This window comes from Tamandua tetradactyla, chromosome 11, assembly GCF_023851605.1.
Source record: "Tamandua tetradactyla isolate mTamTet1 chromosome 11, mTamTet1.pri, whole genome shotgun sequence".
NCBI classification, from domain to species: domain Eukaryota; kingdom Metazoa; phylum Chordata; class Mammalia; order Pilosa; family Myrmecophagidae; genus Tamandua; species Tamandua tetradactyla.
The window spans coordinates 80,712,985-80,730,747 of record NC_135337.1 but is presented as its reverse complement, the minus strand read 5'-3'; the positions used below and the strand labels follow the sequence as shown (position 1 = coordinate 80,730,747).

General features: G+C 50.0%; 1 protein-coding gene across 9 annotated transcripts in view; it reads left to right on the top strand.

Annotated features, from left to right (window-relative positions):
* DOT1L (DOT1 like histone lysine methyltransferase) overlaps positions 1 to 17,763 on the top strand; it is a 105,293-nt gene that overhangs the window by 20,924 nt on the left and 66,606 nt on the right. For 6 of the 9 annotated variants that reach the window (XM_077121248.1, XM_077121249.1, XM_077121251.1 and 3 more), the window contains exons 2-6: positions 1,714 to 1,757; positions 7,276 to 7,350; positions 12,128 to 12,191; positions 13,634 to 13,862; positions 16,296 to 16,390. In XM_077121248.1, the coding sequence (XP_076977363.1) occupies positions 1,714 to 1,757; positions 7,276 to 7,350; positions 12,128 to 12,191; positions 13,634 to 13,862; positions 16,296 to 16,390 (507 nt within the window). Of the gene's footprint in view, positions 1 to 1,713; positions 1,758 to 1,959; positions 2,098 to 7,275; positions 7,351 to 12,127; positions 12,192 to 13,633; positions 13,863 to 16,295; positions 16,391 to 17,763 lie in introns of those variants that run through there. The other 3 variants (XM_077121250.1, XM_077121253.1, XM_077121252.1) reach the window with 3 other exon arrangements.

Genomic DNA, 17,763 nt, shown 5'->3' with positions numbered 1-17,763 from the left:
AGGGAGTGGCGTTGCAGGCGGCCGGGAGGGCCCTCAGGGGCTGGGTCATGCGGCCAGGGAGCGTCCCTTCAAAACTCAGTCCACGTGCTACTCACACCCATGAGTTTGGGCAAGTTGTCCACACTGGTGTGACCTGGGTTTCTTCCTGTGTCCTGGTCCTGGCTGTCATGAAGTCATGTGCTCACTGGCTACTGAGACTTCAGAATGCATGCTACAACAGCTGCCTGTGCTGGCTCTTTAGGATGGAGCCCATGGGGAGAGCCACCAGAGCAGCCCCTGTGAGCAGCCTGGAGGGGAGGCGTCAGCCCTGGCTCTGGACCCCTGCCCAAGGTCCTGTGGCCAGCGCTCCCCAGGGTGCTGTGGTGGGAACTCGAGCCTTGGGCCTCGGTAGGTTGGCCAGGCTGGTGGGGTAGAGCTGTGGACGCCTGTTCTCAGAGGCCCCAGATGCCTGGAGGGGTGGCTGGGGTGAGGAGATACCTAATCCTGTTGGTTTAGGGTCCCAGCCCCTGGAGGCCCCGGGATTTATTTCTGTGTGGGCAAGGGCTGGTAGGAGCAGAGTGCTTCTCGGGTTGGGCAGACGTGGCTTTTATTTCAAGGCCGTGCACTGCCATAAGCAGTTGGGGCTGGGCTGTGGTATCCAGGCTGAGCCCCACACTGCAGCGTGCACACAGTGGATAAAACGCAGGCTTCCTGTTCGTCCTTTCTCTTACCCTCAGTTATTTTGCAGATTTTATAAGTTAGTGTAACTGTACATGTGTGTGATTTTATAAATGCTTATGTGTGTCCTGGTAAGCATGGTTTCTTTATTTTTAACTAATAGGTGGTTTGGTCAGAGAGGCTTGCTGAGCGAATGATGGATTGGAATTAGTTATTGGCCTTGGAAGCTAGCATAGTCACGAAAGAGGTCTGGGTTTTAGGAGCCAAGGCAAGGCGGGGGCAGGGACCAGAAGCAGTGGAGCGGGTCAGCAGTCTATGTCAGGGAGTGGGGCTGGGTGATGGTCCGTGTTGGGAAGGGCACCTGGGTGGTGGTCCATATTGGGGAGGAGGGCCAGGTGGTTGTGTATCAGGGAGGGAGCCTGATATTTAGGCCTGTCTGTGGCGTGATCCCACCGTTGTCTCCCTGTATTCTTCACCTCACTGTGAGAAATGGAGGCCCTGTCCAGAGTCCGGATTTGTTAGCATGTGCAGATGCAGGAGTCACACCCAGGGTTGGGACTACCAGCCTTGGGAGGTTCCGGGAGAAGACTCTCGGACGGAACTCTGGAAGCACTTGGATGCCTGCCTGCTCGTGGGGTGGGGGGCAGGCCAGGGGAGCCTTCAGGGCTGGGAGGAGGATGGGTCAGGGGTGGGGAGGACACCATTCTAGTCCTCCCCCCAGCTGTGGAGGATGGAGCTTGGGACCAGCTCTCGCCAGTGCCACAATTGCTGAGCAGCCAGGGATGGATCTTCAACTCTGCTGGGTGGGCATGTCTGTACACACATGTGCGTGCATGTTCCGTGGCCCCTGTCTTGGTGGTAGACCTAGAAGGTGCTTGTTAATACCCCTGAGATATGTGGTTTCCAGCTTAAGCTTGTTCCGGTCAGCCATGTGAGTGGAACAGCCAGCATCCAGCTGCATGGAGCAAGCATCTCCCTCTCCTGGTGGGCTGGGCTCCACCATCATGTGGTGGGATGGCTGGACCAGCCCTCAAACGCTTTCCTTTTCTTTTTCAGGACAAACACCACGATGCTGCTCATGAAATCATCGAGACCATTCGGTGAGTCTCGTGCCTGCCAGCATTTGGGGCTGTGCTGGCTGTGCCCAGGCCCGTGGGGGACAGGGGCTTTGTAGAACCATGACCAGCTCCTGACCTCACAAGCCTGATGCTCCCTGGCTCACCCTTAGAACTAGGCCTTTAAAGAGAGGGGCAGTGGACTGCAGGGATGTGCTGCCCATTTGAAGTTGGGGTTCTTTCACAGATGCCTTGAAGCCGCGTTTGGCGTACTTTACCTCCTCTGTGGTTCATCTCATGACCTCCTGCTTTCTTGGGATGCCTGACAGTATCTCACAGAGACGTTGGGAGACAGAGCAAAGACCTGAGAAGTCCAGATTTGGAGGCAGGTCTTCCCACTGGTTTGCTCACTTCTTTGAGCCTCGGTTACATGACGTATAAAACAGGGAGAGAGGTTCTGAGCTGGCAGAAGTCTCACAGGAATCCGCCCCCCTCCTCACCTTCTTTATTGTCCCTCTTCTTGGTCTGCCTATGCCACTGCAGTCTGTGCAGCTTCGCTGAAGTCCCTTGCTGGTGGGAGACACCCTTTTTGTGGCGAATGTCCCTGGCGTGTCCCCGCCAGCTGCCTGCATGCCTGCCGCATAAGCACAGTGAGGGTTGAGTGTGGCCTCAGAAGCAGCAGAGAACCAGGCCTGGCCAGGCCATGCTTCTAGAGCACTGCCTCCGCATTGGATACAGGAGATCTAGAGGGGAGCTGCCAGGGGGCCCTCGTAATCCCACCTTGCTGCCCACCAGGAGGGGCTCTGACAGCGGCCGGCCAGGGGCTTCTGTAACTGCCTGTGTGTGACTGGTCTGTGACAGAAGCCTGGCCCTTTTTAGTCCCTGCCACAAAGTTGTGTGTGTGTGTGTTTGTGTGTGAGAATCCCACCAGCTCAGGTCATTTACAGACAGCTGCCCAACCACAATGAAACAAGTTCGAGTTGGTGGGCTGATGTTTCCTCAGTAGTGGGAGCGGGCCCTTTTAGCACTGTTGGTGGGTGTCTTCAGTTCTCTGACTGGATGCCCTGGTGGGCTGACTCCTCTCCCGGGGCTGGCAGGGTCCTGGTCCTTGGGGCATCTTGAAATGGCCTCACATTCTTCCTTCTTCCTCCAGCCAAGCATTTCAGTTCACTGGCAAAGGTGGCTGATGATGTTTTTTTCTGTATCCTTTTCATAGTGGAGACTTTCCGCTCTGTGCAGAGGTGCTCAGAGGAGTGTAATGAACACCTGTGATCATCACCCAGCTGTCCCCAGCTCAGGGCTGCTGCTGCCTCACCCCAACTCCATCCACTCCCCTCTCCCGTATCCTGCATAAAATGCAGTCATGGTATACACTGCACATGTGAGAAGGGCACAGATCCATTCAAACACCTGCACAATGATCAAGATAACAGACATTTCCCTCACCCCTCAGAGATTTCCTCTCGCCCTTGCTAATCCCTCTCTCCCCACTCCTGTCCCCGGTTACCCATTGAACAGCCTTCTGTCACTGCAGGGCAGTTTGCATTGTCTAGAATTTTACATACATGTAATCATATAAGATGTACTTTTTTTTTTATTCCCGTGGCTTCTTTCACTCAGCATAAGATACTGAGATCCATCTGTGTTGTTGAGTTCTTCCTTTTTGTTGCTTCCACGGTGTGAATGGTTGGCTGTTCTGGTGGACATGAAATGGTATCTTGTTGGGGTTTTAATCTTAATTTCCCTGAGACTGATGATGTTGAACACATTTCATACATTTATTGTACATTCTTCTGTCTTCCTTTGTGATGTCCCTGGCAAATTTTTTGCCTTCAAAAAACAAAACTTCTTGTGTTGAAATGATTTTAGACTTAGAGAAAAGTTGTAGAGATAGTATAGAGTTCCTGTACTACCCCAGCTTTCCCTGCTGTTAGCATCCGGCATAGTCCTAGTTTAATTGGTAAACTGCACATCTCACAGTGATGGGATTCTGTAACTGTACTGTGGTTGTTATTTGGGCTTCACTACGCTTTCCATTTAGACCCTTGTTCACCGCCAGGATCAAATCTGGGGTTCCACATGGCATGTAGTTGCCACATCTTTTTAGCTCTTTGAGTCCAGGCCAATTCTTCAGTCTTTTCTTGGCTTTCATGGCCTTGACTTTCCATCTGGGTTTGTCTGACACGTTCTCATGGTCATGTCGAGGCTGTACATTTGGTAGGAATCCATGGAAGTGCTGTCTGTGTCCTTCCAGCGTGTCTCCCTGTGGCTGTGCCAGCTCGTCCAGCTGTTTAAGGTGCTACCCACCAGGACTCCCTTTGTAACTGATCCATTTTTGGGCTGGGGGCAGGAAGATACTTTGAGGCTCTGTAGCAGTGAATTGGTATGAGGTTGTGACTGGCTTCCAAAGTCCCTCATTCTTTCTGCATGCATTACCCAGAACTCTTGTATAAGGAAGTGCTGTGCCAGCATGGACATGCACCTGGTCCCCTGGTTTTAACCCACTAAGACCTTCACTGTTTTGTTAAAACTGGGAGCTCTGTCCTTAGGCGAGCCCAGCCTCTCCACGAGCACTTCCTCTCCTCCTGGGGCCACAGTGGGCTCTGGTTCATCTTGTTCTCTCTGCGCCCCTGCCTTAGGATCACCCCTCTCTGCAAGGAGCCCCATTCCTTTTATAGGAGACTGACTTTTGGCTATTTTTAATAAATGAGTTGTGTGTTTTACTATTATTAAGTTACGAAAGTTCTTTGTATGTTCGGATGTAAGTGGTTTGTCAGATACTATATCCTGTGTCATGGTATATCATTGTGGTTTTCACTGTGTCTTTTCACAAGTAGAAATCTTTCTGGATCATATCCAGAATCACAAGGACATTTCCCTATGTTTTCTTCAAGAAGCTTTGTGGTTTTAGCTTTTGCATTGACGTTTAAGATCAATTACAAACTAATTTTGTTTGTGTTATAAGGTAGGTCAAGCTTTCCTCTCTTCCACCTGTTATTGCTATTCTAGCATCATGTGAGGAAGCCTTCCCTCATCGAATTAATCGTTTTCAGGCTTTTGTCTAAAATCGTTTCTTTAAATGTTAGTCTTACTTCTGCTCTCTGTATCCTGTCATTGATCTATTTGTTCCTCTACACGCCAACACCATATTGTCCTGATTTATATTAAGTCTCAAGAGTTAGGTAGTGTAACTCTTCCACCATTCTCATTCTTTTCCAAAATAGATTTTGACTATTTTAGATTCTCTACCTTTGTATATAAATTTTAGAATTGGCTTGTCTGTTTCTTCAAAAATGTCTGTAAATTTTTTATTGAAACTGCTTTGAAGTTATAAATCAGTTTGGGCAGAAGTGACATTTTAATGTATTGAGTCTTCTATTCCATGAACATATCTCTTTATCTTTCTTTCTTTCTTTAAAAGTATTTGTGTTTTTAATGTTATTTTAAGTAGCATTTAAAATTTTTGTTTTTTTTATAGTCCATAGTTTTAGTAGGTACATTTTTTGTTTTTAGTTCATTGTTGCTAACATATGTAAATAGGGTTTATTTTGCATGTTGATCTTGTATCTGTCAACCTTGCTAAATTCATTTACCTTCTAGTAGCTTTTCTGTAAGTTCCCTAGGATTTTCTTCATTTGGAATCGTGTGTCTGTGAACAAAGAGAGTGTTATGTTTTCTTCTCTGGTCTTAACACTGTTTTTCTTGCCACATTACACTGGCTAGAACTTCTAATGCAGTGTCATAAAGGAGCTGTGTGACAGCCTTGCCTCCTCCAAGTCTTTGCAGAAGATTGCTCAGTATTTCATCTACAGAATGGTGTAAGATACAGGTTTTTCATAAATTTCTGTATCTATCAGATATCTGGACAGACACCACAGGTGTATTTGGACTGAGAGTTGATAGTAAAGAATTTTTAACTAGATGGAAAGTTAACTGTGTAACTGGAGAGTAAAGAGAGAACTCTCTGGTATCATAGAGACCTCACCTTCAGGAAGCAGCTTAAGACTGAGTGAGCAGAGTAAGGCGTTGTATGTACCAAAGCCCAGAGGAGGGGTCCTGTGAAACTGAAGTTCGGGCCTCCAAGGAAGGCACTACTCAGCCAGCCCTGGTGCCTTTGAGTTTGGAAGAGTCCCCTGGGTCTGAGACCGCCCCCTGAGATAGGGGTATTGTATACCTGGTGGCTAGGAGGTCATGTGGAGGCAGCAGGGGAGTTTGGGGTGGAAAGGTATGGTGGAATATTGGGAAACTGGTTAGAGCTGCTGTTGAGAGAAGTGACGGGGTAACATGTGGCCATGTGGCAGGGGCCAGTGGTGTCTTTCCTCTCCAGTCGCGGCCCCCTCCTCTCCTTCCTGTGCCCCTATTGCAGAGCCTACAGAGCCAGCTTGTAAAGCCGAGCAGGTTTAATGACAGGCCCTGTGCGGGTCTTCAGGTTGAGGACATTTCATTCTACTTCTTGGTATTGACTTTTGTCACCTGCTTTTCCACATCTGCTAACACAATCGTACCGTGTTTTCCTCCTTTACTCTGTTAATGAAGTGAAGGACAGAAGTTGATTTTAGAATGTTAGATACCTTGTTCCTGGAATAAACTGCACTTGGTAGTGATGTACTGCTGGACTTGATTTGCTGTTACAGGACTTGTAAGGATTTTTATGCCTGTGTTCCCGACGGATACTGGGCTGTGGATTTCCTTTCTCAGAATGGGCTTGTGCAGTTTTGGTATCAGAGCAGTTCTGGCCTCCTGGAGCTCTTGAAACGGTGTTAGCGCTTCCTGTGTGTTTGGTGGAGTTCCCTGGGGAAGCCACCTGGCCCTGGGGGTTTCTTTGTGGGAAGGTATTGGTATAGAAAATAAAGCTTTTTAATAGGTGTTGGGCTGTTCAGATGTTCTAATTCTTTTTTGTGTCAGTTTTGGCAGTTTATGTATTTTAAGGAATTTGTTAATTTCATCTAAGCTGTTGAATTTATCAGCATACTATTTTTCATCACATCCCTTATTTTCCTTCTATAATTTGTAAGGTCTGTGGTGATGCTCCCTCTTTCACACGTTTTTTTCCGAGACGGATTGTATTGGGATCCAATAAGGTTTGTATTCTGCGATTGGTTCAGACATTTTTCCAGATTTCTTTTAATGTGAAGGTTCCCTTCCATCTTTTTGCCTTGCTGCAGTGTGTTTGTTGGAGAAGCTCTGTTGTTGGTCTCAGGCTTGGGTAGTTCTTCAATTAATAGTTGTCTTTAGTTTCTTGTAAATTCATTGCTTTGCACGTGTTCTGATTTGAGATAATCGCTATTCCAAGCTATATACTGTGTGAGTTCACTTCACTCCTGTGACTGATATTGAATTTTAGGATGTCACTCCTAAGCAGCTCAAACACCTCCTGAGTTCTGAGACTTTATACCACTTGTTCTGGAGTAATGCCTCTCTTCTTGGCTTCACATTTGGAGTCCAGTAATGAGGATTTTTGTTTTTATATTGGATGGTAAACAGTGTTTAAGAGAATTGAGAGAAAAAGCTGGAGCTTTACTAATGAATAATATTCACTGTTGTTTCTGTGTTCCCGTTTCAGATGGGTCTGTGAAGAAATCCCAGATCTCAAGCTCGCTATGGAAAATTATGTTTTAATTGACTATGATACCAAAAGGTAAGTGGAATTCTGCCTGGGTCTAATCCTCCACTGAGGACAGGCTGGCGCGCTCTGCGGAGACCCAGCCTATAATTAGTTATTCTTAGATGGTGCAAGCTGATCTGAAATTTCCTTTTAGAGTTGGCTGTAGTTTCCATAAAGTTATTTTGGTAGGGAATGTTGACCAAACATTGGCAAAGGCTGTCCGAGTGAGGCCATAATTGGAATCCACGTCAGAGAAACTTGAATTGGTATGTGTGAGATTACCCTGAGTTAGTAATTGCTCTTTTTATAGCCAGTGAGTGCCAGAAGTCACTGTTCCTGCCTGAAGGCAACCTCAGGCCCTTTGGCCAGCCTAGTTTACGTCTGCTTGGGGCCTAGTCAGTAACTGTGTCTGTAGACCTTTGGCTACTTCCCCAGCTTTCCTCCTGCACATTCCCTGATCTCAGAGGAGAGACTGTGGGTGGAGAAGGGCGAGGCGGTCTCTGGAATGCCTCCCTGGAATCTTTATGTTTTTCTTGAGAAAGCTCGGAGACATTCCATGCTCCTGCCTGTGTGTGTGTCTGGGAGGCCTGAAGTCAACACAGCCACCCTTCTGAAGGGCAGTGGGAGCTCGGGTGACCCCTTCTGGACAAGGAGTAAGGGCCAGATTTCCCCCGAAAGGCCTACCTTCAGGCACAGCACCCAGGTGTCCTCACCCCAATTTCACATTTATATTTCATGTGCTGGTCAGTGTTTTCAGCTTCACTGAAAACTCTCTGCTGGCCTCTCTCCCACCTCCCCATTTAGTTAGCAGTTGGTACTTTCTAAACAAGTGGATTATGTTCACCCCTTGTAGCGAGCTGTGGGACTCTTGGAGATTTAGAGGGCCCACTCGGGCGCCAGGAGGCTCAGGTGTCTCCTTTGGCCATCTGGTGGTCTGCACTTGCCAGACAGCCCTTCATGAGAAGCGATCCCTGCCCCTTCAGGGTGAGGTGGATGCCAGTGCTGAACCTTTCAAAGTCATTCTGTAGTCAAGCTGTTTTCTCACGTAGGCCATACCTTTGTGGATTTGGTGCTTCTTTGACTGACCTTTAACAGTGAGTTTTTCAAGACGTTTTGCAATCAGACCTGTAGGCATTTGCTCAATGTTCTTTCCCCTTTTTGAGCCATGGGCTCAGAAAGTTTGGGAGAAGTTCTGAGGCTGGGAGAGCAGTGGAGAGTGAGCATGAGGGCGTCTGCCCCACAGAGCCAGGAGAAGGCAGGGCCGGAACTGCTGCGACAGCTGTGTGCCTCCCAGGGTGGCTGCAGGACAGGGCCAGCTGCTATGTGTTCCCCCGTGTCTCTCTGGGCTTTTGCCGTCGCATGTCCTTCCAGGAAATGCTCTCTCCAGGGCACTTGGGGCTGTGAGTCTGTTGCAGAATTGGGAAGAGAAGGAAATAAAAAGTGCTGAGCAGTGAGATTTCGTTTCCTCCCGTGAACTTCAGAATAAAATGCAAGCCAGGGCGGGCCACGGTGGCTTAGCAGGCAGAGTCCTCGCTTGCCGTGCTGGAGACCCGGGTTCGGTTCCCGGTGCCTGCCTGTGTAAAATTAAACAAGTAAATCAGTGCAACAAGAAGTTCTGGATTGGCATCTCACCCAGCCTCCGTTCTGCACTTGTCTTGCTCACAAACTCTCCAATGTCGTGGGATGATGATGGCAGGGACGTGATTTCAGTTTCCACCACCCCTGCCTTGCCTGGTGCTTCCCTAAGAGAGGGACTAAAATTCCCCTTCAGCCCGACCTCGGCTCCTTGTGGACCACACTTGTACTTAGTTCCTCCAGAATGCAGTGAAGCTGACTCCCACCCATGCGTTTCCTGTTTCTTTGCATTGTATTCTTAGAAGCTGTCAATTTCTACCCGCTTCTGCTCCTTCTACTTATCTTTTGCTTTGGTCTCATCTTGTCCTTCGCCTTACCTCCTTTCAGTTCTTGTATTCTCTTGTTCTTTCATCTCCAGCTACTTGGGGAAGTTGTTTACCTGTCATGTTGAGTACTGGCTTGAGTTCAGTTCTTTGCTTCTATTGGGAAGGGAAGGAGCAAGTCTCAGGTCACATGTTGGGCTGGAGGTAAAGGGTGAGGGCAGATAACAAGTGGTCTAGAGGAAACTGGGGCTGGTGGGTTTCAGGGGCTTAGGGATCCATGGGACAATTCTTCCCTATGTGAGCATGTGTCAGGAGGAGCTGTTTGTTCAGCCAGCATCGCTGAAACCACTCCCAGCCTTCTGGCGTTGTGCCAGGAGAGGAGCCCACCTAGCTCTTGTGTGCAGGTGGCATGGAAAGGAGCCCTGGCGTAGCCCTTGCTTCTGCATAGCGCATATACTTAGCACTTACCACTGGGCCATTCTCTGGGATGGGATGTTCTGGGCTCTCCTCACTTGATACCAGCAGCACCCCTACCCCAGCAGTGACAGCCACAAATGTCCCTAGATAATACTCGATGTCTCCTGGGGACAGACTCACCCCCAGTGAAGACCAAGTTAGTGTGATGATTAAGTGTGGTCTAATCCTCTTGTATTTTTTTGGTAAACTTTGATAACCTTGTGAGGTGAGCAGAACAAGTATGATCATCCCCTTTCTGTAGATCTGTGACCTGTAGCATGGAAGGATAAATGAGGTGTCCCAGGAAGATGTCTTGGTACCCGGGTGGGGTGAGCCCTGCTGCAGGCCTGACTTTCTGGTTTCATCCCTCATACCCCAGAAGCTCTTGTGACTGGGGGTGGCTAAGCCTGCTTGTTGGGTCACCTCCTGGTCCTGCAGCTGCCCCCAGGCCAGGCTGGTGGACATTGCCCTGTAGGGAGCACATGCTCCACACCTCTGCCCGGGACTCATGCCTCCTGCTGCTGATACCAACTCGCTGGGTCCCCCAGGGTCTCTGTCTCTGCAGTCTCAGGAATCTTTCCGGGTTCATGATATCCAACCAGGGGTGCTTACCCTGGGTTTGTCCAACCGAACTATCCCCTAGAGAGTGAAGGATGTTAATCTAGAAAGTAACACCCTGAAGTGAAAACAATCAAGTGGGAGAATCCCAGTACCTTTTTGGTTGGCTGACTCAGAGCATTTTTAAAAGTTCCAATAAGCAGGAACTGCGCCAGTACAGAAGGAGGAAGGCTCTGCATACCCTTCCTGCAGGCGTCTGCGTGTGAGCAAGCCCCAGAGCTGCTGGGGGTCCCTCCCATTTGAGACAGGTATAAGGCTGGGGGGCCTTGAGGTAGGGGGTGTTATTAGTTTATGAAGCTGCCAGAATGCAATATACCAAAAATTGAATGGCTTTTATAAAGGGAACTTATTAAATTGCAAGTTTACAGTTCTAAGTCCATGAAAATGTCCAAATTAAGGCACCAACAAGAGGATACCTTCACTCAAAAAAGACTGATGCCATCTGAAACAGCTCTGTCAGCTGGGAAGGCTGGCATCTGCTCACCCTTGTTCCCAGTTCTATTGCTGCCATCTTCTGATACCAGTGGTTTCCTCTCTAAGCATCTGTGGACCTTCATTTAGCTCCTCTGGGACACAACTCTGGGTTCCAGCTAGCTTAACATCTCATGGGAAGGCACATGGTAATGTCTGCTAGGCTCCTTCCGCGTCTAACAACTGCTCTCTCTGTCAGCACTCCAAGCACCCCCAAACATCTGTATCTCTGTCAGCTCTGAAGCAACTGATTTTTAAGCATCTGCGTCTGAGGTTTCTCCAAGATGTTTCCCCTTTTAAAGGTCTCTAATAAACCAATCAAGACCCACTTTGAATGGGTGGAGTCACATCTCCATTTAATCAACAGGTCACACCCACAGTTGGGTGCGTCACATCTCCATGGTGATAATCTAACCAAAAGTTTCTGCCCTACAATATTGATCAGGGTTAAAAGAAATGGCTGCCCCCACAAGATTGGATCAGGATTACAACTTGACTTTTCTGGGGTACATAATAGTTTCAGACCAGTGCAGGGGTGAGATGATGGCTTTGCAGTAAAATAGTTTCAAACCACCACAGGGGAATGGAAGACCTTCTGAGGTACAGGTAGGTCTGCTTATGCTGGGGACCGTGCTGTACCCAGAGGTGAGGGTCCTGCCTCGGTCCCACGCGGCAGTCTTTCCTTACTTATTGCTTGTGTAAAGCCCTTTTCCTTACCTGAAGCCTTTGCTCTCAGTTTGATCTGTGAGGGTGACGCTGGATGAAAACTGTGGGCTCTCTGCCCAGTATACACCAGGGCCACTCTCTGACACCGCCGTTCCAAAGAAAGAAAAAGTTTACTGATATGCACGGAGCAGGAGAGCAGACAGTGTGGTGGCCCAAAACCTGAGTCTGAGAAGTTTAGGGTTTTTATGGATTTAAACAAATGGGAATGGAGCTGTGACCAGTACAATATCAAGCACACAAAGGGTTGGGACCAGGCCACAGACACCATTTGAGTTGTAAACTAGGGTGAGGTATCTGTAAATAGGGACATGACTAGTTGAGATTAAGTAATTTCAGGTATTAACTTCTGCTTACTCTGTAATACAGAAAGAAAAAGATCTATATGATGATTCAGTAATCATAGTCTCTTGTAAATTCTTAATTTCTCAGTTACAAGGCCAGGCAGCTCTGTCCTGAAGTTCACTCACAGCCTCCAAGCTGATGATGCCTGCTTCATGCAGAAACTCTTACTGTCCTCCACACTCAAGCTTGTCCCACTGGCCCTGACCTCTGTCATCCAGGCCGTCCCCTCCCTTTCTTCACTGCTCAATGACTGCTGCTGAGCTTGGAAGTGACCAGTGCCTTTCCCTTGCCTTTTTCAGCTTCGAAAGCATGCAGAGGCTCTGTGACAAGTACAACCGGGCCATTGACAGCATCCACCAGCTGGTAGGTGCCTCTGCCTCCCAGGCCCCCGCCTCGGGTACTCATCATCATCACCTTGGTAGCTTTCACCAGGGCTAGCTGTGGCTCCTCACCCAGACCAGGAATGTTCCTATGTCCAGGAGCCAGGGTTCTGGAAATCTCCCCACTGGTCCATTGTAGAGCCGAGGGCTGAGAATGGCTGGTTGCAGGCCCAGTTGGGCTGGGCAGGGGTGTCCTCAGAAGATCAGTGTTATCCATGGCAGCGAGGCTCATTTCCAAGTCGGGCACTCCTGAGCTCCCCTGAAGCAGCTGTGATGAGGGCAGCACACATGGACAGAGTCTCTACATATGCAGACCTCTGCTCCTGTGTCCCTGGGGACTCAGTGCATGGCCTGAGATTTCTGTGGGCTGTGGGTGAGGGGTGTGTGTTCAGAGCGGCTACCCCGGCTATGCCATCAGATCTGAATGTCAGTGGCAAGGATTCTGTGGCCTCCGCTGCGGTGTGGCTGAACCTGTGGTGTGGGTGAGCATTGTCTTGAATGCAGGTAGGCTCCCCATGGGGCAGTGTGCTGTCATACCTGGCTGTAAGTGGACCTGGGTTGATCAGTGCCACTCCTTGAAGTGCCCTGATCTGGATGCAGTGTGCGCCTGCTGGGATGGCCGCATGGCTCTGGGCCACTACTTGAAGGGAATGTGGGCTGTGCTCTCCCTCCCGGGGTGAGATGTAGCAGGGCCGGTGATGTCAGAGAGCTGCAAAACAGTCATCACGCCCTGTGCTTCTTGTGGATCCCTCCTCCCCAGTAGGATCTCAGTCCATGGCAGCCTTTTTGAGGCCAGAGTCCTGGGTTCACAGGACTTAGCGAGCCCTGTTGTCCCGCAGGGAGCGGGACATCCACCCCACCAGGGTCCCCACATGCAGAGGAGCCGATTCCCAAGCTGAGTTCTGTTTGCTTTTTATAGGAAAGATGGTTGTTGGGTTAGAAACTATATGAGATGGCACCTGAGCGGGCCCCAGAGCAAGGGGTGGTGAGAGTATCCTCTCCTCTCCCTCCCCTGTTGTCAGCTGATACAGCCCAAGGGAAGGGGCACACACACGTCACACACTCATGTGCTCATGTGAACCCCACTTGCTCACATGTATTCATATGCCACACATACGTGTGCACATACTTATCATACCACACAGCACACCCACATGCATACCACACTCTCACACATGTGCATCCCATACCCACTCATGGGCACTCCTGTGCGCACACATGCATTCATGCATACCATACTCACATGTGTGCATATTCCACACCCGCTAATGTGGGCACACCTACATGCTCATGTGTACCACATTTGTTCACACATGTTCACACATACCACACCAACATTCTCCCTGCATGGGGACAGAGACATTGTCCTCAGTGTGAGGCACGGGGGACGCCTTTGACTGGTTCCTTGCTGCCTTTTGCCCCTAGTGGAAGGGAACCACCCAGCCCATGAAACTGAACACACGGCCATCCAATGGGCTCCTCCGGCACATCCTGCAGCAGGTCTACAACCACTCCGTGACGGACCCGGAGAAGCTCAACAACTATGAGCCCTTCTCCCCAGAGGTGTATGGGGAGACCTCCTTCGACCTGGTGGCCCAGATGATCGATGAGATCAAGATGACTGAGGATGACCTATTTGTCGACTTGGGGAGTGGTAAGCTTGGCTGGGGCCTCTTGCCTGGGTCTCTTCATGGGAGACTTGGATCCTGAGTAGAACATGTTTCTTTGTCAGTGTCCTGGACCCTAACCAGGGAGGGTCAGTTTCTTGATCTGTTTCTAAACCAAGCTCCCCACGCATGTGCTGTGCTTCCTTGGGGCAGCTTTTTTTTTTATTATTAATTTTAAAAAATTAAGAGCAAACAGACAAAAACATTAACATATCATTCCGTTTTACATATATAATCAGTAATTCTCAATATCATCACATAGTTGCATATTCATAATTTCTTAGAACATTTGCATCAATTCAGAAAAAGAAAAAGACAACCGAAAAAGAAATAAAACGATAACAGAAAAAAAAAGATTATACATACCATACCCCTTACCCCTCACTTTCATTGATCACTAGCATTTCAAAGTAAATTTATTTTAACATTTGTTTCCCCTATTATTTATTTTTATTCCATATGTTCTACTCATCTGTTGACATAGTAGATAAAAGGAGCATAAGACACAAGGTTTTCACAATCACACAGTCACATTGTGAAATCATTATTCAATCATCATCAAGAAACATGGATACTGGAACACAGCTCTACATTTTCAGGCAGTTCCTCCAGCCTCTCCACTACATATTGACTAACAAGGTGATACCTACTTAATGTGTAAGAGTAACCTCCAGGATAACCTCTCGACTCTTTTGGAATCTCTCAGCCATCGACACTTTGTCTCATTTCACTCTTCCCCCTTTTGGTCAAGAAGGTTTTCTCAATCCCTTGATGCTGAGTTTCAGGTCATTCTAGGGTTTTTCTCAATCCCTTGATGCTGAGTCTCAGCTCATTCCAGGATTTCTGTCCCATGTTGCCAGGAAGGTCCACACCCCTGGGCATCATGTCCCACGTAGACAGGGGGAGGGTGGTGAGTTTGCTTGTTGTGTTGGCTGGAGAGAGAGGCCACATCTGAGCAACAAAAGAGGCTCTCTTGGGGGTGACTCTTAGGCCTAAATTTTAAGTAGACTTGACCTATCCTTTGCAGGGTTAAGTTTCATCTGAACAAACCCTAAGACTGGGGCCTCAGCCGATAACTTTGGTTGTCCACACTACTTGTGAGAATATCAAGAATTCAACTTGGAGAAGTTGAATTCCTTGGGGCAGCTTTTAACGCAAAACAATGAGGCGGCTTGAAGGGCGTCCAGCAGCTGGAAGGGGCTTGTCTTCCAGGGGCTTCTCCTTCATTCTTCTATGTCACTCTGATCCTTGTCGAGGTCCACCACCCCTGGCTTAGGTCTGCCCCTTCCCACTGAGCCTGACCCCCTCTTGAGATCTCAGAAACCTCATACCACCAGGCTCCACCCTTCCAACCAGCAGTCAAGGTCTTAGCAGTGATTCCGAGCTATTCTGGTGCCAGCACAGGCTCAGACCTCCTGCTTGTGTCTTTAGAGTCCTTTCTACTTGGCGGAGTGTGGGTGCTTGGGGTGTCAGCCCCCTGGGGCAAAAAGAAAGATGTCCTCCTTGGTGATGTCATTATTGGCTTTAAGGTCTTCCTAAGGGTACAGTTTGTGTTTTAATGAGAATATGCTGTGATGTAAGTCAGTTCTTGCAATGAGGTAAATATAAAAAGCCAAGCAAGCACCCCACAGCCCACTCTTCCCCATCTCCCACCCTGGCCCCCGGTAGGTCTCATCAGCCTTGGCACATGCCTCCACGTTTCTGAATGATGTGCTTCTCATTATTGGAACAGGTTTTATTCAGTGTGGAAAATGAAGTGGCCACACGTTACCTGAAAGGCAAAGGAGAGCCTTGTTTACAAAGCCATCCCCACATGCCTTCCATCTAAACACTAACAGTCTCTGGCTCTCGCCTCTCACCCAGAAACCTTGGACATCTGGGTGTCTGGACAGGCTTGAGGCCCAGCCTTGATGTCCTGGTGTCTGGATGGGTGTGAGGTCCGGCCTGGACGTCTGGCTGTCTGGATGGTTGTGAGGCTCTCCATGTGCTTGCTGGGCTGCCTGCCATGCTATGATGTGATGGTGGAGGCTTAGCTCACTTGCTGTGGGTTCTGTTGCCCCCACCCTGGTCCCAGACCACAGCTGACACTGCACAGAGCGAGGGTTCCCTCAGGTTTGTGATGTAGTGTGTTTGGCAGCACGTGTCTGCTCCACAGGGTTGGTTGGGACCATGTGGGTGGGTCGAGGCCTGTAGCGGAGGGGTGGGTCCCAGGCGTGGGGGCCGTGGAATGCTGTCCGAGGTTGGCGACAGGCTGTTGGAACAACGTTCCTCCACGGGTGGTTCTGCTGGGACCGGAGTAGTGTTGGGGGCTCTGCCTGTGCCCAACAGGCCCGTGCCGATTCGTCCCTGGCCCTCCAGTGGGCTGTGTTCTGTCCTGGGTGTAACCTTGTGTCTGATGATGCTTCTCTCTCTGGTTGAAGGTGTGGGCCAGGTCGTGCTCCAGGTCGCCGCGGCCACCAACTGCAAACATCACTATGGCGTCGAGAAAGCTGATATCCCAGCCAAGTACGCAGAGGTGAGTGACTTGGAGAGGCACTGGCCTGCACCAGGCCATTTCTAGCCTTAATTGGCATGAAAGGCTTCACACAGGGGCTTTGGGTGCATCCTGTCTGTAAGCTGAGCCACTGTGCTCTGCCCAGTGCTCTGACATCCAGGCTCATTGTCCTCCTTTTCTCCAGTAAGTCAGGTCCCCTCCTTTAGGTAAAGAAAGTGAGAGTTGTTAGAGTGGGGAGGCTGTGTGCACCCTCGGCAGCCGCTTTCCCCACTAGGGGCTTTGCCACACCGGGTGGGCGCTGGACGGACAGGTCCTCTGGGTTGAAAACACTTCCTGAGGACTTTGGGCAGCTGCTCACGTGGTCAGGGTAGGTGCCTGCTATCAGCAGCCCATCCAAGTGCCGGGTGAGAGAAGCGGCCTTCAGCCGGGTGACAAGGGTGCTTGAGCCCTGGCGGAGCTGCCTGGGAGGCCAGATGAGTATCGTTTGGTTTTCAGTGTTTGGGCCCCATTTTACGTAGCGTCTACTCATATTTTAGCCATATCCCTGGAGCAGCTGGAGTTCTAGAATAGGGAAGTCGACATCCTGCTCTTGGATGTGCAGGCTCCACTCTGTTGGCGTCTCCAGAGGGTGTGGTGGCTGCCGCTTAAAAGTGTCCTCTACAGGCAGCAGCCTCTGGTGCAGGTGCCTGGTGTACAGCCTGGCTCAGTTGGTTCTCTTGCATCAAAGAAAGGCCTCTGGGATTGCAGAGTCTCTGAAAGAGAAGGTCCAGGCAGGGAGCCAGGAGTGCAGAGCAGAGGGGGCTGCAAAGGGCACTTTGGGGGGGCGTGGTTGCAGGGAGCACAGAGCCGCTCCTGGAGCCTCCCTACAGCCCTGAGTGCTCCTCTCGGGTGGGGAGTCAAGGACACTGCCCTCCTCGGCCCCACCCCTTGAGTTGTGCAAGTCTTCTGTGCACCCGTTTTCCTTCTGGTTAAGGGCTTGGGCCTACTGTGCCACTGGCTTCCCAGCGTTTGCCCAGGGCAGAGTCTGGGAACGGGTGCATGGGCATCTCCCTCACACAGGAAGTGTTTAGATACGGAGGTTCAGGTGTCTGGGCGTCTTGGGACTCTCCATTCCCAAGAGTCAGGGACCTGTGGGTACTCCTAATCACGTGTCCCCTGGGCCAGTGCGTCACTCTGCAGGTACATCCTGGAGTGGAGGGATGGACATTGCAGGAGTCATTACAAAACGGGGAGGGGTGGGGAGGGAACCTAGAGGGGGCACGGTGGGGAGGGGAAGGGAAGGGGATGGGGAAAGGGAGCTGTGAGGGGTCACGGAGGCGCTAGCTGGGGCCTACAGGGTGGAGGCAGCGAGCTCTGAGACCCCAAGGCCCGGCCTCTGACAGCCATGTGCTTCT